This window comes from Rhinolophus sinicus, chromosome 5 (assembly GCF_057876585.1).
Source record: "Rhinolophus sinicus isolate RSI-liver-muscle chromosome 5, RSI-T2T, whole genome shotgun sequence".
NCBI lineage: Eukaryota > Metazoa > Chordata > Mammalia > Chiroptera > Rhinolophidae > Rhinolophus > Rhinolophus sinicus.
This window is the reverse complement of record NC_142505.1, coordinates 19000352-19018232: the sequence shown is the minus strand read 5'-3', so window position 1 is coordinate 19018232 and position 17881 is coordinate 19000352. Positions and strand designations below refer to the sequence as shown.

Below are 17881 nucleotides of genomic sequence, written 5' to 3'. Positions count from 1 at the left end.
TCCGGGTGCCCTGACACCAGGAATCCTGTAACATTTTATAAGTGTATCTAGTGTGTCACATCCCAGGTACGAAAGGAAAAATGAGCAAAAGTGCCACCAGGGGGCAGATTTGGTACTGGCAAAGGGACTTCAAAGCTATGAGAAGAAAAAAAAAAAGAAAAAAAAACCCTCAAAAAAAAAGTATTTTCCTTCAATACAAGGTCCATTCTTTGTTTTGCAGCAATAAATACTGCATCGAGTCCAGAGCAATTTCCTTAATGCTTGTGTTATGGATATGAATTTTGCTCCATAAACTCAGGTGTGTAAGAAAGGATAAGTACTTTGTATGCTTTAAATACAATTAAATCTAGCCTTAAGCCACTGTTCCTACTAGACCAGGTTAAAATCTCAGTGATTGTTATAGCTCCCACAGCCCCAGAGGGTCCCACGGAGGTGCTGCGAGTCTTAGCCCGTGCTAATAGTGAGGTCCAATATATGAAATGCTCGTGATCCCTTGCTATGCTGCGACTGTGCTATGTCCTTCCCTGGTAACAGTGGGCAGATTCCAACATCTGGAACACACACACACACACACACACACACACACACACACACACCCCTTCTTAGGGCTCTCAAAGAAGGGAAGCTGGGAATCATCCCTTTCTGTGGAACTCGCCTCCTGCACCCCTCTTTCAGCTCTCTCTCCCCTGTGCCTCCTGTGCCTGCCTCTCTGCTTTCAAAATCTTCACCTTCCTCGATGGGTCTCATCATTGGCCAGAGGAGGCTTTCCGAAGATGTAGGAAGACAGATGTCCTCAAGAAACATGCTCAAGACAGACCTGGAGCCCAGAGGCCCTGTCTTGTTCTCGGGATGAGGAAAGGAGAAAACCTAAGGACAGAATACACTCATATATCCTAACTGTGTAGCCACATTTGCCACAAGATTGTAGTACTTAAAATCCCGTTTACAAGTCTGGCAGAATGTGACAGTGAGTTTCCTTTTTCTGGTAGATGACCGAGGCATCCCTCCAAGTTGATGATGGGCCAGGGAATGACCATCAGGTTAGCTGCCATGGAGGAACAAAGACAGAGAAGGGACACACCCTCACCTCAAAGAGCTTCCAGTGACACATGCACAGAAACAGGTAATGGTGGCCTGGTGAATTTAGGTAAGCATGGCAAACTAAAAGCCTGAAGGCCAGATCCCACTGACAAACGTACGCTCGAATCAGTCCATCTAGCATCTCTTAGAAAATAAGACCTGAGCACCCAGATCTGCATTCCCACATGGCCGCCATCATCAGGAGCTAAGCAGAGGCTACTCCCTTTAGCTCGGCCGCTGCTCTCCAGTTTACCACTGTCCTCCATTGTGTGGTGCCCAGTCTACTTCCCTCATTCATGCTCCTTGTCTAGCTTCTATAGCTATTTGGGTTTGCAACCCCTGACCGAGTAAACAAAATAATAGTCAGGACACAGTGGTTAAGTGTTCCATAAAAATTAATTGAACTTCTGCCTTTCCTCAATGCGCACCCTGGCATATCTGGAAATTCAAAATTATTTCAGAAGGACCTTAAGATGTGAGCAAAGACTAAAGAAACTGGCATATTTAAGTGCGATCCACTCAGTTCATTTGCAAATGTTATAGACAAGGCCAGCTGTACTCCTGGCATCGAGCTGAGTATACTGATGCTTGTGGGCTGAACAATAAACACAAAGAGATATTTGTGAAATAGATATGATGAAATGCAGTTCTGTTCTTTGGCCTCATTTTCCATCACTGCTCTCCAGAGTTCCCCATGGATCAGCCAGTCACCAGTGGACAAGTGTACACTGGTGTAATTGAGCTGCAAGAAGCTCACACATGGACAATCCAATTCAGAACTAGTGTTGCCCTGACTTTGGGCCTATGAGCTCAGCCTCAGCCTACAGAGACACCCAGCTTCGTTTTGCTCAATGTTAATTTTCAACACATAGGCCAAGCGCAGAATGCTTTCACAGCAAATTAGAAAAGTCCAACAGAAACAAGAGGAGGGAGTCTGTTAAACTTAGGAGAGAAAAATAAAGGAAAGAAAAAGTTATTTTTTAGCAAGGACATCTGTAGTCGTATGGTTTTCCTGGTGAGTTCAAGTTTCCACCCATGAAAATCCCTCTCTATGCTCCTGAAAATAATTTTTAAAACCCAAAAACCTATATAAGTCAATCAACTAATTAATAACAGCAATTTAAACATTCTATTCTATGCATTGAAAGGTATTGTTTCATAAAACCCATGTTTTTCCATTGTGCGTGTATATCCAACAAGAATGTTGTTGGAATCTTTGGCTGGTTGAAACTTTATACATTCAATGGAGTAAAGCTCTTTGGAAAGACTATGACTAAACAGTTAGGGAAGAGAGATGAGCGCAAAATCATAAAATGTTCAGAATATCCCCTGTCCTTCAGCAGAGGGACACCCCAGCTTCCCGGTTGATTTCTGAAGAAGGCCATACCAATATGGGATGGATGTAGGTGGCTCCTTGATCCTTATTCACTGAATGACACAAGAAGAAACTGATTACAACTAGTAGTATGTACCTGACAAATTGTAGATAATAATAACACTGCCTGAGGGAATACATAAAATAACAGCATTTTATCGCAGGTCTTTAATAGTTTGGGGAAAGAGAACACGGTAGCTACAAGACATAGAAAATTCACTAGCTATGCATTTTTGAAATCTACATCCCAACCACTATCAGAGGAGAACCTCTCAAGTCACATTCAGACATATTTTATTTAGAAAGCACTTCTATATTTGATTTTCCTTAAACACAAATTTTAAAGAAAGTGCAGCTTTAAAATGAGTGATATGTGCTAGGAAATAGGATTTTTGGAGAATATATTATCAATTTTATATCATGGGGTTAAAAAAGAAGCTCATCTTTGAAAATTAAACAAAACAAAACACACTGTTGCACCTTTAAAAAAATGGGTGTTTTTAGTTCATAATCCAAAAGTGAATGATTGGATATACCAACGGCACAGATGGTGATGGAAAGAAAATTAGAATCAGAATCCTTAAGAATATACAGAAGCTCTCCAAATGTGTATGAGTTCTTATGCACATTTGTGAACACACACATACATGACTGGAGCACAGCAAGTGGCATTGAAGCCCCACCTACAATCCCAGGAAATGGTCTGTTTGGATGTCTCCCTTGTGAGGCTCCCGTGAAAGCACATCACCCTGCCCAGTTTATGCAGTCTCATCTTCAAGTGCTGTTAATCAGAAACCTGCCAAGGAGAATACTAACTTCTCCCTAAAGATATCTTGAGTACCATATCAAGTTATATGTCAAATAAGCAATAAAACAACAAGTCCATCAACTAGGTTCTAAAAGATTTATCCCTCTTCTTCTATTGAGGAGAATGGAGCCTGTTATAAATGACTAACATTAATCACAAATCTGCAGGTCAGCAAATAAAAAAATTTTTTTTTTTTGAAATGACCATGACTAAGTACAGAAAGACAACTTGTTAATTACTTTTAAGAATGTAAATTGGCAAAATGTAGAGTGATTTATGAAATGTCAACAAAAGAGGAAATCTCCTTCAGAACACTGAGTAATGACGAGACAAAAGAAACTGATGAAATTTTCAATTACATTCCCTGGGTCTTACGCTTTCCAGTTTATCTCTGCAGTCTATCCCCAAGTTCCTCACACTCCACATATGATCACTGGGGTGAGGTGTTAGAAGAAACAAACACATAAACTAATTGTAGGCGGTTCTTTAGAGAGCAAATTATAATTCTACCACAGTGCTGGAAGCATCAGGGAGCCCTGGGAAGCCTGTTTGACGATCTCACTATAGACCACCAGTGGCAATGTCTCTGATCTTAAAATCAGTGCAGATAGTGTGGAAATTTGAGTAAGGAAAGACAAAGAGAGAAATGGGAGGGAAGACAAATTATATACTCTGTCTGGAAACAAGTCATGAGAGAAAATAGTTTGCAAGCTAATTGATTGAATAGTTATAATCATGATCTCCAAACAAAACTATCCCTTGTAGTATAGGAAGAAAATATTAAAACATCTCCTAATAGCGAAACAATTTTAAATTCATTCTTAGCAATACTTATATTGTGTCTTTTTAAATATACATACTATATTTATAAAGTAATGCATATAGATAATTTCAAAACAATAAGCATATATTGGGGTAAGTGCTCAATTATTTTTTCGATTTTTTTTTTTTTTTTTTTTTTTTAACTGTTAGGAGTGCGTGGTCAAATCCTGGATAGCCTTTGTCTCGAAAAGCACTCAAAGAAACCTATGGCTTCTATAGGTCAATAACTCTATATTTTGGTTTATTATTGTTGTTGTTGCTATTTTCACAAAGCAATATCCATTAATTGTAAAATGAAATTAGAGAAAACTATAAAGGAAAGGATGAATCACCTATAACTCTACTATATTTTGGTACCAATTGTTTGTTCCTTATCTAACCATGCATACATTTTATATGTATATAAGTACATGTAAACATATACTTTTTCAAAATTATCAAACTATAGTGACTGTTTTATAACTCATTTTTAATTAATAATAAATTGTGAATATGTTATTTTGGAACAGAATTTTAATTACCTATACATTAGAAATTTGCATTGAATTACATACTAAAATTTAACCATTTCTCGTAGTTGAATATTTAGGTTCTTTTAAATTTTTTGCTATTTTAAATAATGGCTATGAACTTCTAAGTGGCTTTTCTGCCACCACAATTCTATAACTATTTCAAAGGATACATTTCTATAAGTGGAATCGCTGGAAGAAAGTATGTGCCAAATTAAGATATTTAATATGTTTTATAACATTGGTCTTCATACAATTTGTACAAATTATTGTGCCCATCAGCAGTTATGAGTCCCATGATATTCTCTAGGTATTAACAGTAAAACCACAGTAATTTGCTGATTTGATTAGTGAAAGCTATCCATTACCGAGTTACTAACCAGTTTCCTAACTAGTTGGAAAACTGGTGAAACTCCTCTGGCTCAGTTTACTCATGCAGGAGTCTCAATCCTGGAAGCCACAATAGACTGAGTTGGAAATACCTGAGGATCAGACATGGGGGCCTTTGGATGCCAAGAAGATGGGACTAGATTTTATCCTGTAGATCAGTCATTCCCCAGGGAATGGAACTATCCTCCTAGGGAGTATATTTTGGAACTGTGAGTGGATGTTTTTGTTTTCACAATGTCTGGGGGTTGCTATTGGTATTTAGTGGGTGGGGACCCGAGATGCTAGCTGCCATGCAATGTACAGAGCAGTGTTGAGCGATGAAGAATTCTGTTCATGCTTTGCACAATTTTCAAATGTCCTACTGGAAATGCATGAGGGGAGAAGCCCGAATACAATTATCCAAGCCTACAACATAACTCTATTTTACAATGCAATAGTCTGTGCCAGTTTTTAATAAATATTGTTTTCTGCTACCATGTAAACCAAGGGGACAATGTCCTACAAATTCAGAGTTTTACCAAGGGTCGTGCACCATTTTTAAAAATTACATTATTAATACCACACCATTCCTGTTAGTTGTATCACCACAATTACCTACTCAGAACAGTCTGCATTTGTATGTGGTTTATATTCACTGTGATTCTAAGAGTATGTGTGAGGATCTTATCACTTCCTTATGTCTTCTAATATTGTCATGCCCAAGCATTTATGTAATGAAATACATTTCATTATTATAAACTGATTTATTTCTTCTTATTATTACATGTAAGACCTTCTATTGCCTTTCACAAAATTACATGTAGGTAGGTCATTGTTTCTATTGGTTTCATTTTAAGAAAAGAAACATTAAGAATATTTATTGTAAACAATGGTCATTGGGTCTCTACAGTTGAAAACTGCTGCTGCAGAGAACAGGAAGCTCTTCAGAAGCTTCCAGCAGGACAGTGACGTGATAAAGCAGAGCAGGAGGTGTGAGTGTGCAGAAAGTAAGAAAAGCAATGGGAAAAGGAGATGGTAGGAGGCAGAGACCAGAAAAGAGGCAAATACAAGCTGGGTAGGGAAATAATGAAGACCTAGAATACTGCTTCCCTGAAAGAATCAGAAAGAAGAGCCTTTTATGGAGGACATCTTAAAAAGAGAAGTCGTTGGAACCCAGTGATTGAATATAGTGTCACAGAGTGACTGTCACAGTGTTATTAGAATGCAGAGTGACTGTGTTCTCAAAAATAGTCTCACACATGTGCATTCACATTTGTAAGCTCATACACACACATACAACCTGTACACATACACACACTTACATACTCTGAAACTCCGGATTCATTACCAAATAATCCCTCTCCCCTTTTGCTATCAAAGGGAAGACTTATCACACCACTGATTCTGAAATCTGACAGCTCAACCTGACAGTAGGCTGAATTGAAGGGGCAAAGCCTTATTTGGTTTATTTATGTGTTTGTGATTCTTCATCCAAGATAAACCCGGAAATAAATTTCGAGTGTGCTCAAGCACTCTCCAGGTTGTAAATCATATATTGCATTCTCATACTATAGTAAGCACAAAACCACATAGATCAACAATAGATATATACATATACCTCCCTTTCTTGCCAAATTCATGCACACACACCCACACAAAGAGAGAGAATAAAAGGAAACTAAGAATATGATAACCAATGATAATTTGTCTGCAGTGTACATGTTTACTAACCAGAAGCAACCATAAAAATAAAAATAGAATAATATTAGGTTGGACAAAGGAACCATGGCTGCAAATGGCAGAAAAGCATTTCCAAAACGAAGGGCTAGAGAATCATGGATATTAACCATAAGAGAACAAATGCTGGCAAACACTGGGGATATAAGAGAATGTCTTGATTTACATTCAATTTTCAGTTAAGAATAAAAATGCATTATATACTTAATTATCTGCTGTTAGCTTCTATACACATTCTCAATTTTGAATTTTCTGATAATAATGTAAATAATTTCTTTTTTTTTTAATTATAGATTTTGGGCACAATGTGATATATAAATATTTCTTTAAATAATGGAATTGTGAGTCGAATGTATCTCCGAACATAATGGAACTATTTAGTTATCCTGACCTGTGTCTGTGTAACAGCACTGAGTCAGTAAAACACAAGTATTGCATTCTTGGTTGCTTTTCTTAACAATTGAAACATGAGAAAAATGGCCACCATTTCCTTCTCAACTATAAGCAATTATTCTCCCACTATACAAAAAAATGTCAGTCGTATTCCATCAAAGTGGAAAATGTCCCTAGAAACCTCACCATTAAATTCTCACATTGTCCACTTCTTGTTTCTTTTTTATGGGTTACTTACCACCTGAAATGTATTCTTCAGCGCTTTCCTATTTGCAGTGTGTGACAACAATGCAAGACAAATCCCAAGAACTATGCTAACTGCCGAAAATGGGTAATGAAGGGCGTCTGTAGTCAAAGGCACAGGTAGCAGCATCCACTTCTCCCCATCCCTGCTGCCTGATCTCAGGTCTGACAAGACGGGGAATATTCATACAGTTAGTGAGTATTATGCTACAATGCAGGAAGTTTAATGAACCATATATAAACAGAAAATCACCTAAGGCTAAAAGGAGATGCTACAGGTGAGGTTATAGGTGGCTACAGCTTAAAGGCCATGGTCTTTCCTCTTCAGCTTAATTAGGCACAGACCCCAAGCTCCTCGTCATGGAAGACTATGACCCCACGACCCACCCTCTGCCGGCTGCGCTCATCTCACCTCCCACCACTGCCCCTTTGTAACCCCTGTGGGCTTCAAGTCATACCCGCCTCTCTTAAGACTCTGGGTCATCCTGTGGTATTTCTTCCTGGCATCCACTTCTTTACAATTGTGCCCTGACTGGAATCTACTTACTGCTCAAGACTCTGCTCTACTAGTGTCACACAGCGAGGTAGCTACCCTTTCTCTCCGCTTTCACTGCAAAGAGGGTTTATCTCCATCTAGGCACCTATTAGCTACCTTGTGATTGTCTTTTTACTCATTGGTCCTCCTGAATATGAGCTTTGTAATGGCAGGAACTGAGTCTTTTTGATGTTTGTGTCCCTGGTGCACAGTACAGTGAGCATTCATTAAATGTTTGTCACTCGCCTAACTGGGAAGTTTTTCTTTTTCTTCTAAAGGGCAAGTCCAAAGGCTCTGCCTATAGAAGCTGTTAAAACTACCATTGATTTTCCCACGGAGGGTAGGGAGGGGTTTGTAAGTCAAAGCTTCTTCTAGCCAGAGTCATGGAGCTAGTGTGTTTGACAGGGAAGATCACCTAACATGATGGTACCAACTGTAGTGAGCTCTCACTCTAGGTGTCATGGCCACAGAATCCTCAGGGGACTCCCACTGGTCCACTTCAATATACACTATGTCCAAGCAGCAGTGGCGTGAGATCAAGTAGTGTTGGCCCATGAGACTTCATAGCACCTGGAAATCTGGGTTACAGGCAGGATTTAACTGGCAGGGCCATGCTAAGAGAGGAACAGGTGAGACACATGGCGTCCCTACAGCCTGGGGCTTCCCCTCACTCTGGACTGTCAGCCCACACCAGCTCTGTGTGGAGACACTTTTGTGCACATTTTGTTCAATGATCAGTTGAAATCCACTGCTGGCATCACTTTTCTTTTTTATCACATAAGCCCCGTGGGCATACGATGTAAGGCCTTTCTTTGTTGGTAGAAAGAACAGAAGGTCTCGCACTCACAAAAGATACCAGATTTAGACTTTTCATATTATCTCCAAGTGAGGTGACACAAACAGTCATAGACATGCACTAGCATAGTTGAAAGAAGAAGCAGTTCATTGAGCAACTTCAATCTGTGTCCAATTACCGGATCACACCTTCCGATGTGAACTACAAGTTAGAACCTTTGATGAATTTTATATCTTGCCAATAGCATAATTAGCTTGAATTTGTATGTGTCATATGTTAACTTGTTAAATGTAAACAATGTTCGCAACGGTTCGGCATGTCATTAGTGTTTAATAGACTCGGAACCACCTTTTTAATTCTTCAAGTTCTTGCAAGTACAGAATCTATAATAGGATCAGTAGACAACGGCAATGACTCTTTTTCATCAAAATGAAAAATACAATTTACTTATCACTTACCAAATTAAGTTTTTCCCAGAACTCAGGTCCTTCTTTCATCTCTCTGAGGCTTGGTGGAACGTACCAAAAGCAAATATTGGCATATTCAGGCTGAGGATTAAGAAAATTTGAAAATTGTTTTGTTAACCTAAGGTTAATCTTAGAATGCAATTAAGCTCTTAGCTAGTGTCTGAGTTATCATGTGTGTATTATGTCGATAAAAAATCAAAATCTTATAGACGTCCATTCTGCTTTACTTCTGATAACAGCCTACTGGGAATTTTTCTGCTCTGTCGGGTGCACCCTCTAGGTACGGCATGAGCACATGATTAAGAATAAACATAATAAAGTTTGAAGCTGACTCAACTCAGTTCTGACTGTAGGCACCTGATACACATATGCCCAGAAATGCCCTGGTTCCTCCCTCTGCAACCCAAATCGTTAAGTTCTTATACCCCATATCCTTCCAATAAAGCCCTCTCTACTTAAGGTAGCCAACATGGTCTTCTATTACCTGCTACACCTGACAAATGCAAAATCCCTGATTACTTGTGAGTTGATAACATCTGACATACTTGGGTTTCACTTAACCAGCCCTGTCATGACCTTCGCCAATACAGCTTTGGGGAAAAAGAAAAAGAAAAAACACCAACAACAAAACAACCCTGCATCTGGACTCCCAGCTCTCAAATGTCAGTATCAGTCTCAATATCAGTAAGGATGTGGATCAGGAAGGGGTCTTGCTAAAAATGCACATTGTCAGCCTCTGTGTTTAGAATGCCCAGTCTGATTAAGTCCACCATACAAAAGTCTGGAGAACTGGCATTTTAAGAAGCATCCCAGATGAATCTGAGGTGGATAGTACAAGGTCTATGTTTGAGAAACTCTGATCTAAAGTGGTCATAGCCCAGTTACCTTCTCCAGTCATCTGTTTTTTTTTTCTATCAGACATAATTTGGTTAAATATGTGACAACATTCCAGAGCAGGCTTTAGTCCAGCCATTGTCATACAGACAAGATCTTTTCTACCACACCCTTCATCCTCACTGGACAAAAACATAAGGCATGCCTAAGGCAATCACGAGACTTGTACTCGAGGACCAGGTGATTTGGGACATTATGTTGAGGGTTCCCAAATTATATACACAGAATTGCATTCAGAAGAGGTTCTGAGTCATGCCCACCAACTCAGCACCTTCTTCATTTTATTCTTGGCACTGACAGTGTTTGAAACGATTTCCACTTCTCCTCGATAAACACAATTTATAGTTAATAACCAATGTTATAATAGTTCTCAATAACCATCAGAGTTATGTGCCAAGGTCTAGAAATTTTCAAAGTATTTCAGAAAGAGGAAACAGATACCATCTCATATCTTAAAACCAAGACTTGTACTATATAGAGTTCTGATTTTAGTGGATTTTAAATCACAAGTGAATGCCCAGAAATGCTCCCAGCTCAGCAAGATAAGTTCTTGATCTGTTCATCCTTTCACCTTTGAAATTTGTAACATTCTTATTGGATTTGACAAAAAAAAAAAAAAAAAGAGCTACAAATTTTCAAAATATAAAACAGTTCAGTGTAGTTCAAAGTATAAAGTAGCACTATGTAATTCAACTCAAATTTCACAAATATTGATCAGAGACTACAACAGTCTTTACAAATCTACACAATTTATACATGGATTCCTGATTTATAATTGATTTGGCTTCTTTAGAGTATACTGGCCTTCCAAATTCTTTAATCATTTAATGTGAATAAAATATTTTCAAATAAAGTAAATGTGGTTCATTAGAAAGTAGAAGAAAAATATAGTTATTGCCGGTCACCAGATTCTAGGAATTCATGTCTTTATATCAACAAAGATATTTTTCTGGATACCATTTATTTCCATTATCAATTTATTGCCTCTCAGCTCCAAAGCCACCCCTTCTCTCTGTGCTGCAATAATGGAGGTGGCCTCTATAAATATTTATCCTTACCATGTGGTCCTATCTTAGACTTTATCAGCAGAGGGTTCTGAGGGACTCTGAGATGGAAGAGGTAACTCTTCCTGGTTCTGGTGTGCTCATCTCATGGGGTCTCCTACAGAGTGTGTGATTCTTTTCAGCAGTATTGGTGACAGCAGCAAATGGCTCCCTGACAGTTTCCCTCAATTCCACCTCCTTGGGTGGCTTCACAGCAGACTGGCAGCAGGTGGGAACCCGTGAATGACTTTTCCTGGCATACTCCCTTCAGGTGGTTTCATAGGAAAGTGCTTCCGTTGAAGCACCTTGCCTTGGATGGCTTCCTGGCCCCACTGTGGGTAGCTTGAGTAAGTTGCAAAGTATGGCACTGCCCTGAAAACAGCTTCCTCCAGCACTTCCAAGGTGGATTCCTAGAGAATCTTATTGGTGTGATAAGTCAGTGAATCTTCTCTACCATCTGGTGAACCGTTCTGTGCCCTCTCCAACCAACTTTGGATCTCAGCCCTGGGAGGGCATGGCCTCTGGCTTGGGTGCTCCATCTCATTTCTAGAAGTGGTAGTTGCTCTCTATATCTACCATTCCTGTATTTTTTTACAGCTCTCCTTCATTCCTATGAGGCAATCTACCTTAACTCCAATCTCATTAATAACTTTTTAAAAATATGCAACAATTCACAAATTTGTGTCATCCTTGCGCAGGGGCCAAGCTAATCTTCTCTGTATTGTTCCAATTTTACTATATGTGCTGCCTAAGCGAGCACAATAATTCTTTATATTGTACTTTCCCCCTTCAAATTACTGAGCAGTTTTTGTCTTTTTATTGGACCATGACTAACACATCATTAAATTAGTTATTCTTTTTCATTTGCATGGCAACATTATGAATCACTTTGCAACAGTTTCATCTGCTGCCAGATCTGCTCTATATTTTATGTTAGGACCTAGACCTTTCAAATCATCTTTTATATTTGCTTCCTTTAGTAAGTTTCTGTTTAGATATTTCAGAAGTGACATATCTGTGATTTCTTTTAGAATGGTATGGCTTCAGTGCTATATTTGAAAACTTATGAAGGAAGCCCTTTTGACACTCATTTCATTCTTAGGAACGTATTTAGTTTATGTTCTCCAGCACCATATAATTGAGAAGGCATAAAAGGGAATCCAAGTGTCTAGACCAAACAGATGATAGTGAAGGGTACAAAAAAACCTATAGTAGTAAAAGCATTGTCATAATCTTTAAAAGTTCATGGAGAGGGAGAGAAGTGCCACTAAATAAAACATGGATATATTCTATTCTGATTTTCAAAGAGGAAAAAAAAATAGATATAGTTCAAGAAATAAAGCAGGTGTTTTGGGGTAAATTCCAGCAAGGATTTTTGAGCAAATGATGTGAGACCCCTTGAGGGTAAAAGTCAGTGGTCACCCTCATGTAGGAGCCTGCATTCTCTAAAACTGAGTCATAGCAAAAGAAATTCAACTCCTTTGTTTACAATGTCATTAAATCACAATAATAGTAATGACACACAAACTGGCACTATACAGTTTTATATGTATAAATGCAGAATCTAGCATACAGATGGAAACAATCATGTAAATGGAGAATGGAGAAAGGGGGGATGGTGGATTTTAATTGACTTCAAACTCCTAAGTTTTAAAAATCTCATTCGACTACTGAAAAATTTCAGAGGCAGCACTGAGTAGCACGAAAAGCCTGAGTTTTGTAGTTACACAGACGTGGTTTAAATCCCAGTGTCACCAGGTCTCTGTTTAGGTAAGTGTCAAGCCCTCTATGCTACAGCTTCCTATTCTAGAAAATGGAGATAATATTGCTGCCCCCACAGAGTCATTTTTATGCATAAAGAGATCATTGATTTGCAATATTTAGTGTAATATCTGGCATACAGCAGGCATTCTATTAGTGTAGTGAATATTATTTGGGGCTATTTTGATAGAGACAACCTTTCCAAGCAAAATAAACAGCCACACTAAAATCTGTGACACACATTTCTGTGTTAATTTCTGCATACCATATTTGAAGGGGAACGTTAAAAAAAATAGAGCATGTCCAAAAATAGGGCAAGCAAAACATTCAGTTTAATACACATATTTTTCTATGTTCCAGACATTGGAAGAGACATTGGGATGAGAAAAATGACATACACTTACATATGCATACCTCCAGGAATTCAGAAACTAGAAATGGCACTGATACAGGCAGTTCAACTGCAATGGACTGAGCATTACAAAAGAAGAAATTTCCCACAATCCAAGAAATATTCCTGGCAAAAGGAATGGTGTACAGGTAGAAGCCAGTGTATTTAGGAGGAAGGAGAATACTTGGAATGAATGGGTGACAAGGTGAACTGAAGAGAGGTGATGCTGGAAATGAAGACAGGGGTCACTTCATGAAGGGCTCCCTTATAAACCATGTTTGGGGGTTCGGGCTTCATCCTAGAGGCTATGTGGAGTCACTGGAGGGTTTAAATCTAGAGAACAGACTTCATTTTAGAAAGGCCACCATGTGGAGATGGGCTGGAGAGGTCTAAGAGTGGAGAGTGGAAGAAGATGAGTTAGAAGAGAGACAGGAGCCTGAACTAAGGTCATGGCTTCAGGAGTGGAGAAGGTACACAAGATACAGGTAGCTGATGGGAAATGGAGACAGTAAAGAAAACGTTAAGATTTTAGTTTGGATGGATCATATTTCTAATGACTACGTGAAGAATATAGCATTTTGGTAAGAAAAATAGCTACACTTCAGATTTGGAAATGCTGAATTTGAGGTGCCTGTAGGGGTCTGATTGAAAATTTTAGGACACATTTATACACAAAGGACTACAGTTTAGGAAACAAGTGAAAAATGGAGACATTATTGAGGCTATTGATAATCAACTCTAGATAAAAATATTTCAGGGAGAGTCTATGAAGACATGAAGGGCCAAATACAAAAGAGTGGAGAAGAACATGTAAGGGGGTACCCAGATGAAGAGAGCTTCGCACAGAGAATGAGAAGAAAAAGTCACATGGAAAGGAGTAAAACTGGGAGAGAAAGTCAAAGAAACCAACACAGGAGAGCACTTCAAGGTGGAGGGAGTGGATAATGGCATAAAATGCTGCAGAAGGACAGACGAAGAATCAAGGTTGTGCATTGGATTTAGCAATTAGAAGGTTGTTGTGATCTAATAAAATATATAGAAAGATAGCTATAAATTGCAATGTGCTTGATACATATTAATAGTCGGTTCAATAAGTATTAGAATATGAATAATTAGAGTTCTCTGGAAGTGGAATAAACTGAATTCTCTGATACAGGAAGTGTTCGGGCAGAGGTCGACCTCCGGTTACAGATATTGTCAAGAGAGGTTTCATGCATTGAGCAGAAAGTTAACTAAATATCCTTGAAAAGCTTTTGTAACTCAGAAAGTCTATGAAACCTAACTGACTCTAATGTAGAACTCAGGAAAAGAAAAGCAAAAAGTTGAATAATTAGGATTCTCCCAAAAGATCAAAATAAAATATATGAATCATAGTATAAAAATGAACATACCTCTAGGAAAACATCTATTAGATCTGAGCTCCATCCAAAACAGGAAAATAGAGATATGATTTTCATGGGCCTATGAATAATTCATTTGAACTGATAACTTTCAATCATCTTCAAGAAGATATGCATTATTTTTTGTTCTTTTCAGGAAAGGATATTCACGGACTGACACTCTGCTTTGTTGCGTTCCTTTACTGTTTGCAATGTTCTACTTAATGCTCTCACTGCTATCTGTTAAACAGTGATAATACATACAGGAGCCCTGCCTTATTCATGGTTCCACTTTCTGCAGTTTCAGTAACCCATGGTCAACTGCATTCTGATTCCAGCAATGAACAATTCGTAAGTTTTCAATTGCAAACCATTCTGAGTAGAGTGAAGAAATCTCATACCATCGCGCTCAGTCCTGCCCAGGATGTGAATCATCCCTTTGTCCAGTGTCTCCATGTTGAATACATCGCCCATCCATTAGCCACTTAGTGGCGGTTTCAGTTATCACACTATGGTCATAGGACTGCAGTGTTTATGTTCAAGTCACCCTTATTTTACTTAATAATGGTCCCCAAATGAAAGAGGAATGATGCTGGCAATTGGGATATACTAAAGAGAAGCTGTAAAGTGCTTCCTTTAAGTGAACAGGTGAAAGTTCTTGACTTAATAAGGAAAGAAAATCAATTCTATTCTGAGGCGACTAAGCTCTACAGTAAGAACGAATCTTCTATCCATAAAATTATGAAGAAACAGAAATGTATGCTAGTTGTGCTGAAAGAGACCACGTTCATATAACTTTTAGTACAGCATATTGTTATAATTGTTCTATTTTATTATTAGTTATTGTTGTTAATCTCTTACTGTGCCTAATTTATAAATTAAAATTTATTACAGGTATGTATGTATAGGAAGAAACATAGTATATATAGGGTTCGGTACTATCCGCAGTTCAGGCATCCACTGGGGGTCTTGGAACATATGTCCTGTGGATAAGAAAGTACTACTGTATATATAATTATAGACTTTGGTTTTTCCTGAACTGAAAGAATTGCAGTTTCACAAACCTGAGCTTCAAACAAATCTTTGTATCTCTTGAGCATGCATTAGGGATATATTTAATCAATTGAAAGAAAGCATTTGTTATAACAAAAAGAGGCTAATCAACCTGACACTTACATGTGAAATTCAAGGTCTAAATTTACTCTATTTCTCCAAAGGGAATACAGAGAACAGTGGGGGGAAAAAAATCCTTATATGTAGGAATTCTGGAAAGCCACCTTTGCTGCTTTTGAGCCGTGTGGTTCCCACAGATGAAATATCCGTGCAGAAGACCACCTAATGATTAAAACCTACCTGAACTTCCATTACAAGGATGTGAATGTTTGCAGTCCCCTAAAAATGACGGTAAGAGGTTCCTGCCTCAATTTTTAAGGCTTTAGGAAGAATATATAAATAACGTTTAAATCAACTGATCTTTTTTCTTACCACCTTTTCTCTTAGCTCTATCAAAAAACTGTCATTCTCAGGTGTCCAGCACTTTCCATAAGCACTTTAGCTCCCATAGCCAGAGAAATAATGAAGGCAATTCAAACTTACAAAAATAAAGGGGTGACGCAACCTCAAGAAAATAAAGATGGCAACTCAGACTCAAGAAAATGAAAAAGGTGACTCAAAGTCAAAGTCAAGCCAGTTACAGAAATGTTGTTTCACCTCTACATGTTTACAGATGCATCTCTAAAAAATACAGACATTTTCTTACATAATCATAATGCCGTATCATCCCTAAGAAAATTATTAATAATTCCCTCAGATTATACAGTAACCAGTTCATATTAGAAATTCTCCAACTGTTTTAAAATTAATTTTTTACAACTGGCTTGTTCAAATTAGGATCCCAATAGCTTCATGTGTTGCATTTTGTTGTTATGCCTCTTTTGTCTCTTTGAACCTAAAGTAACGATTACCATCTTCTCCTTTATTTTTCTTCATGTCACTAACCTGTTGAAGAAATCAGATCAGCTGTCCTGTAAAATGTCACACATTCAAAATCTGTCTTCTTGCTTCTTTGAAATGTTACCAGAAAGTCATTTAAATATGGATTCTTTTCCTTTCTTTACAAGTTCCTTTACATCCCTATTTGTCATGAACTTGGGACTTCTTTGTAAATAGTAGTGGAAGCCAAAGTCAGAATTCTCTGGAGCAGGGTTTCCCAAACTTGTCTGAGGATCTGGACTACTACAACAGTCTCCCAGTTTCTCATTTATTCTTTCCTTGTCCTCCCTTCACCACCATCCCCACCCCATTCCTCTCTTCCCATGACATCCCGCATAATCTTTTAAATTGGAAATCAGTCTCCTGTCTGCTTAAAATTTTTCTAATGATTACAACTGGAATACAAGCCAACTGCTATTACTGATCTGGTCTCTGCCCACCTCTTCAACTTCTTAACTATTGCAACCTACCTACCTTCCTTTGGTTCCTCAAACACATAGAATTCTTTTCAGCTTTAATCCTTTTTTTTTTTTAAGATTTTATTGGGGAAGGGGAACAGGACTTTATTGGGGAACAGTGTGTTACTTCCAGGACTTTTTCCAAGTCAAGTTGTTGTCCTTTCAATCTTAGTTGTGGAGGGCGCAGCTCAGCTTCAAGTTGTTGTCCTTTCAATCTTAGTTGTGGAGGGCGCAGCTCAGCTCCAGGTCCAGTTGCAGGGGGCACAGCCCACCATCCCTTGCAGGAGTCGAGGAATGGAACCGGCAACCTTGTGGTTGAGAGCCCACTGGCCCATGTGGGAATCGAACCAGCAGCCTTCGGCGTTAGGAGCATGGAGCTCTAACCGCCTGAGCCACCGGGCTGGCCCTCAGCTTTAATCTTTTGCCATTGTTTACAGATTCTACCTAGAAGCTCCTCCCTCAGCCATCTGCATGACACACTGTTCACCATTATTCATGTCTCAGCTCAAAGATAAACTACTTGGACTACTCAGACCAAACAAGCCATCCCCCATCCACATCCTGTTTTAGCATTTCACCCTAGTTACTTCCATGATAGGGATTACGAGGTCTGTCACTTTCTAATCATTAATATGTATACTAATTAATATGTATATCTCTCGTGAACTTGTTTGTTTTCTTAAGATTTTTCACTACCTGGTATTTCCTATGTATTAATTTGCTTATTTATTGCTTGTCATTTTTCATTTGAATGTAAGCGCCATGAGAGCAGGGAACTTCCCTGTCTTGTATTTCCAGTGCCTAAAACTGTGCCTGCCACACAGCAACT

General features: G+C 38.6%; 1 protein-coding gene and 1 non-coding gene across 2 annotated transcripts in view; both read right to left on the bottom strand.

Annotated features, from left to right (window-relative positions):
* Window positions 1-17881, bottom strand: part of GADL1 (GAD like acidic amino acid decarboxylase 1) — a 158060-nt gene that overhangs the window by 45157 nt on the left and 95022 nt on the right. Inside the window, exon 14 of the mRNA XM_019745229.3 lies at window positions 9126-9215. Coding sequence (XP_019600788.3) covers window positions 9126-9215 — 90 coding nt within the window. The remainder of the gene's footprint in view (window positions 1-9125; window positions 9216-17881) is intronic.
* On the bottom strand, window positions 11727-11831 carry LOC141567399 (U6 spliceosomal RNA). Its single transcript, XR_012489983.1, has one exon. It is a non-coding gene; the product is annotated as a U6 spliceosomal RNA (small nuclear RNA).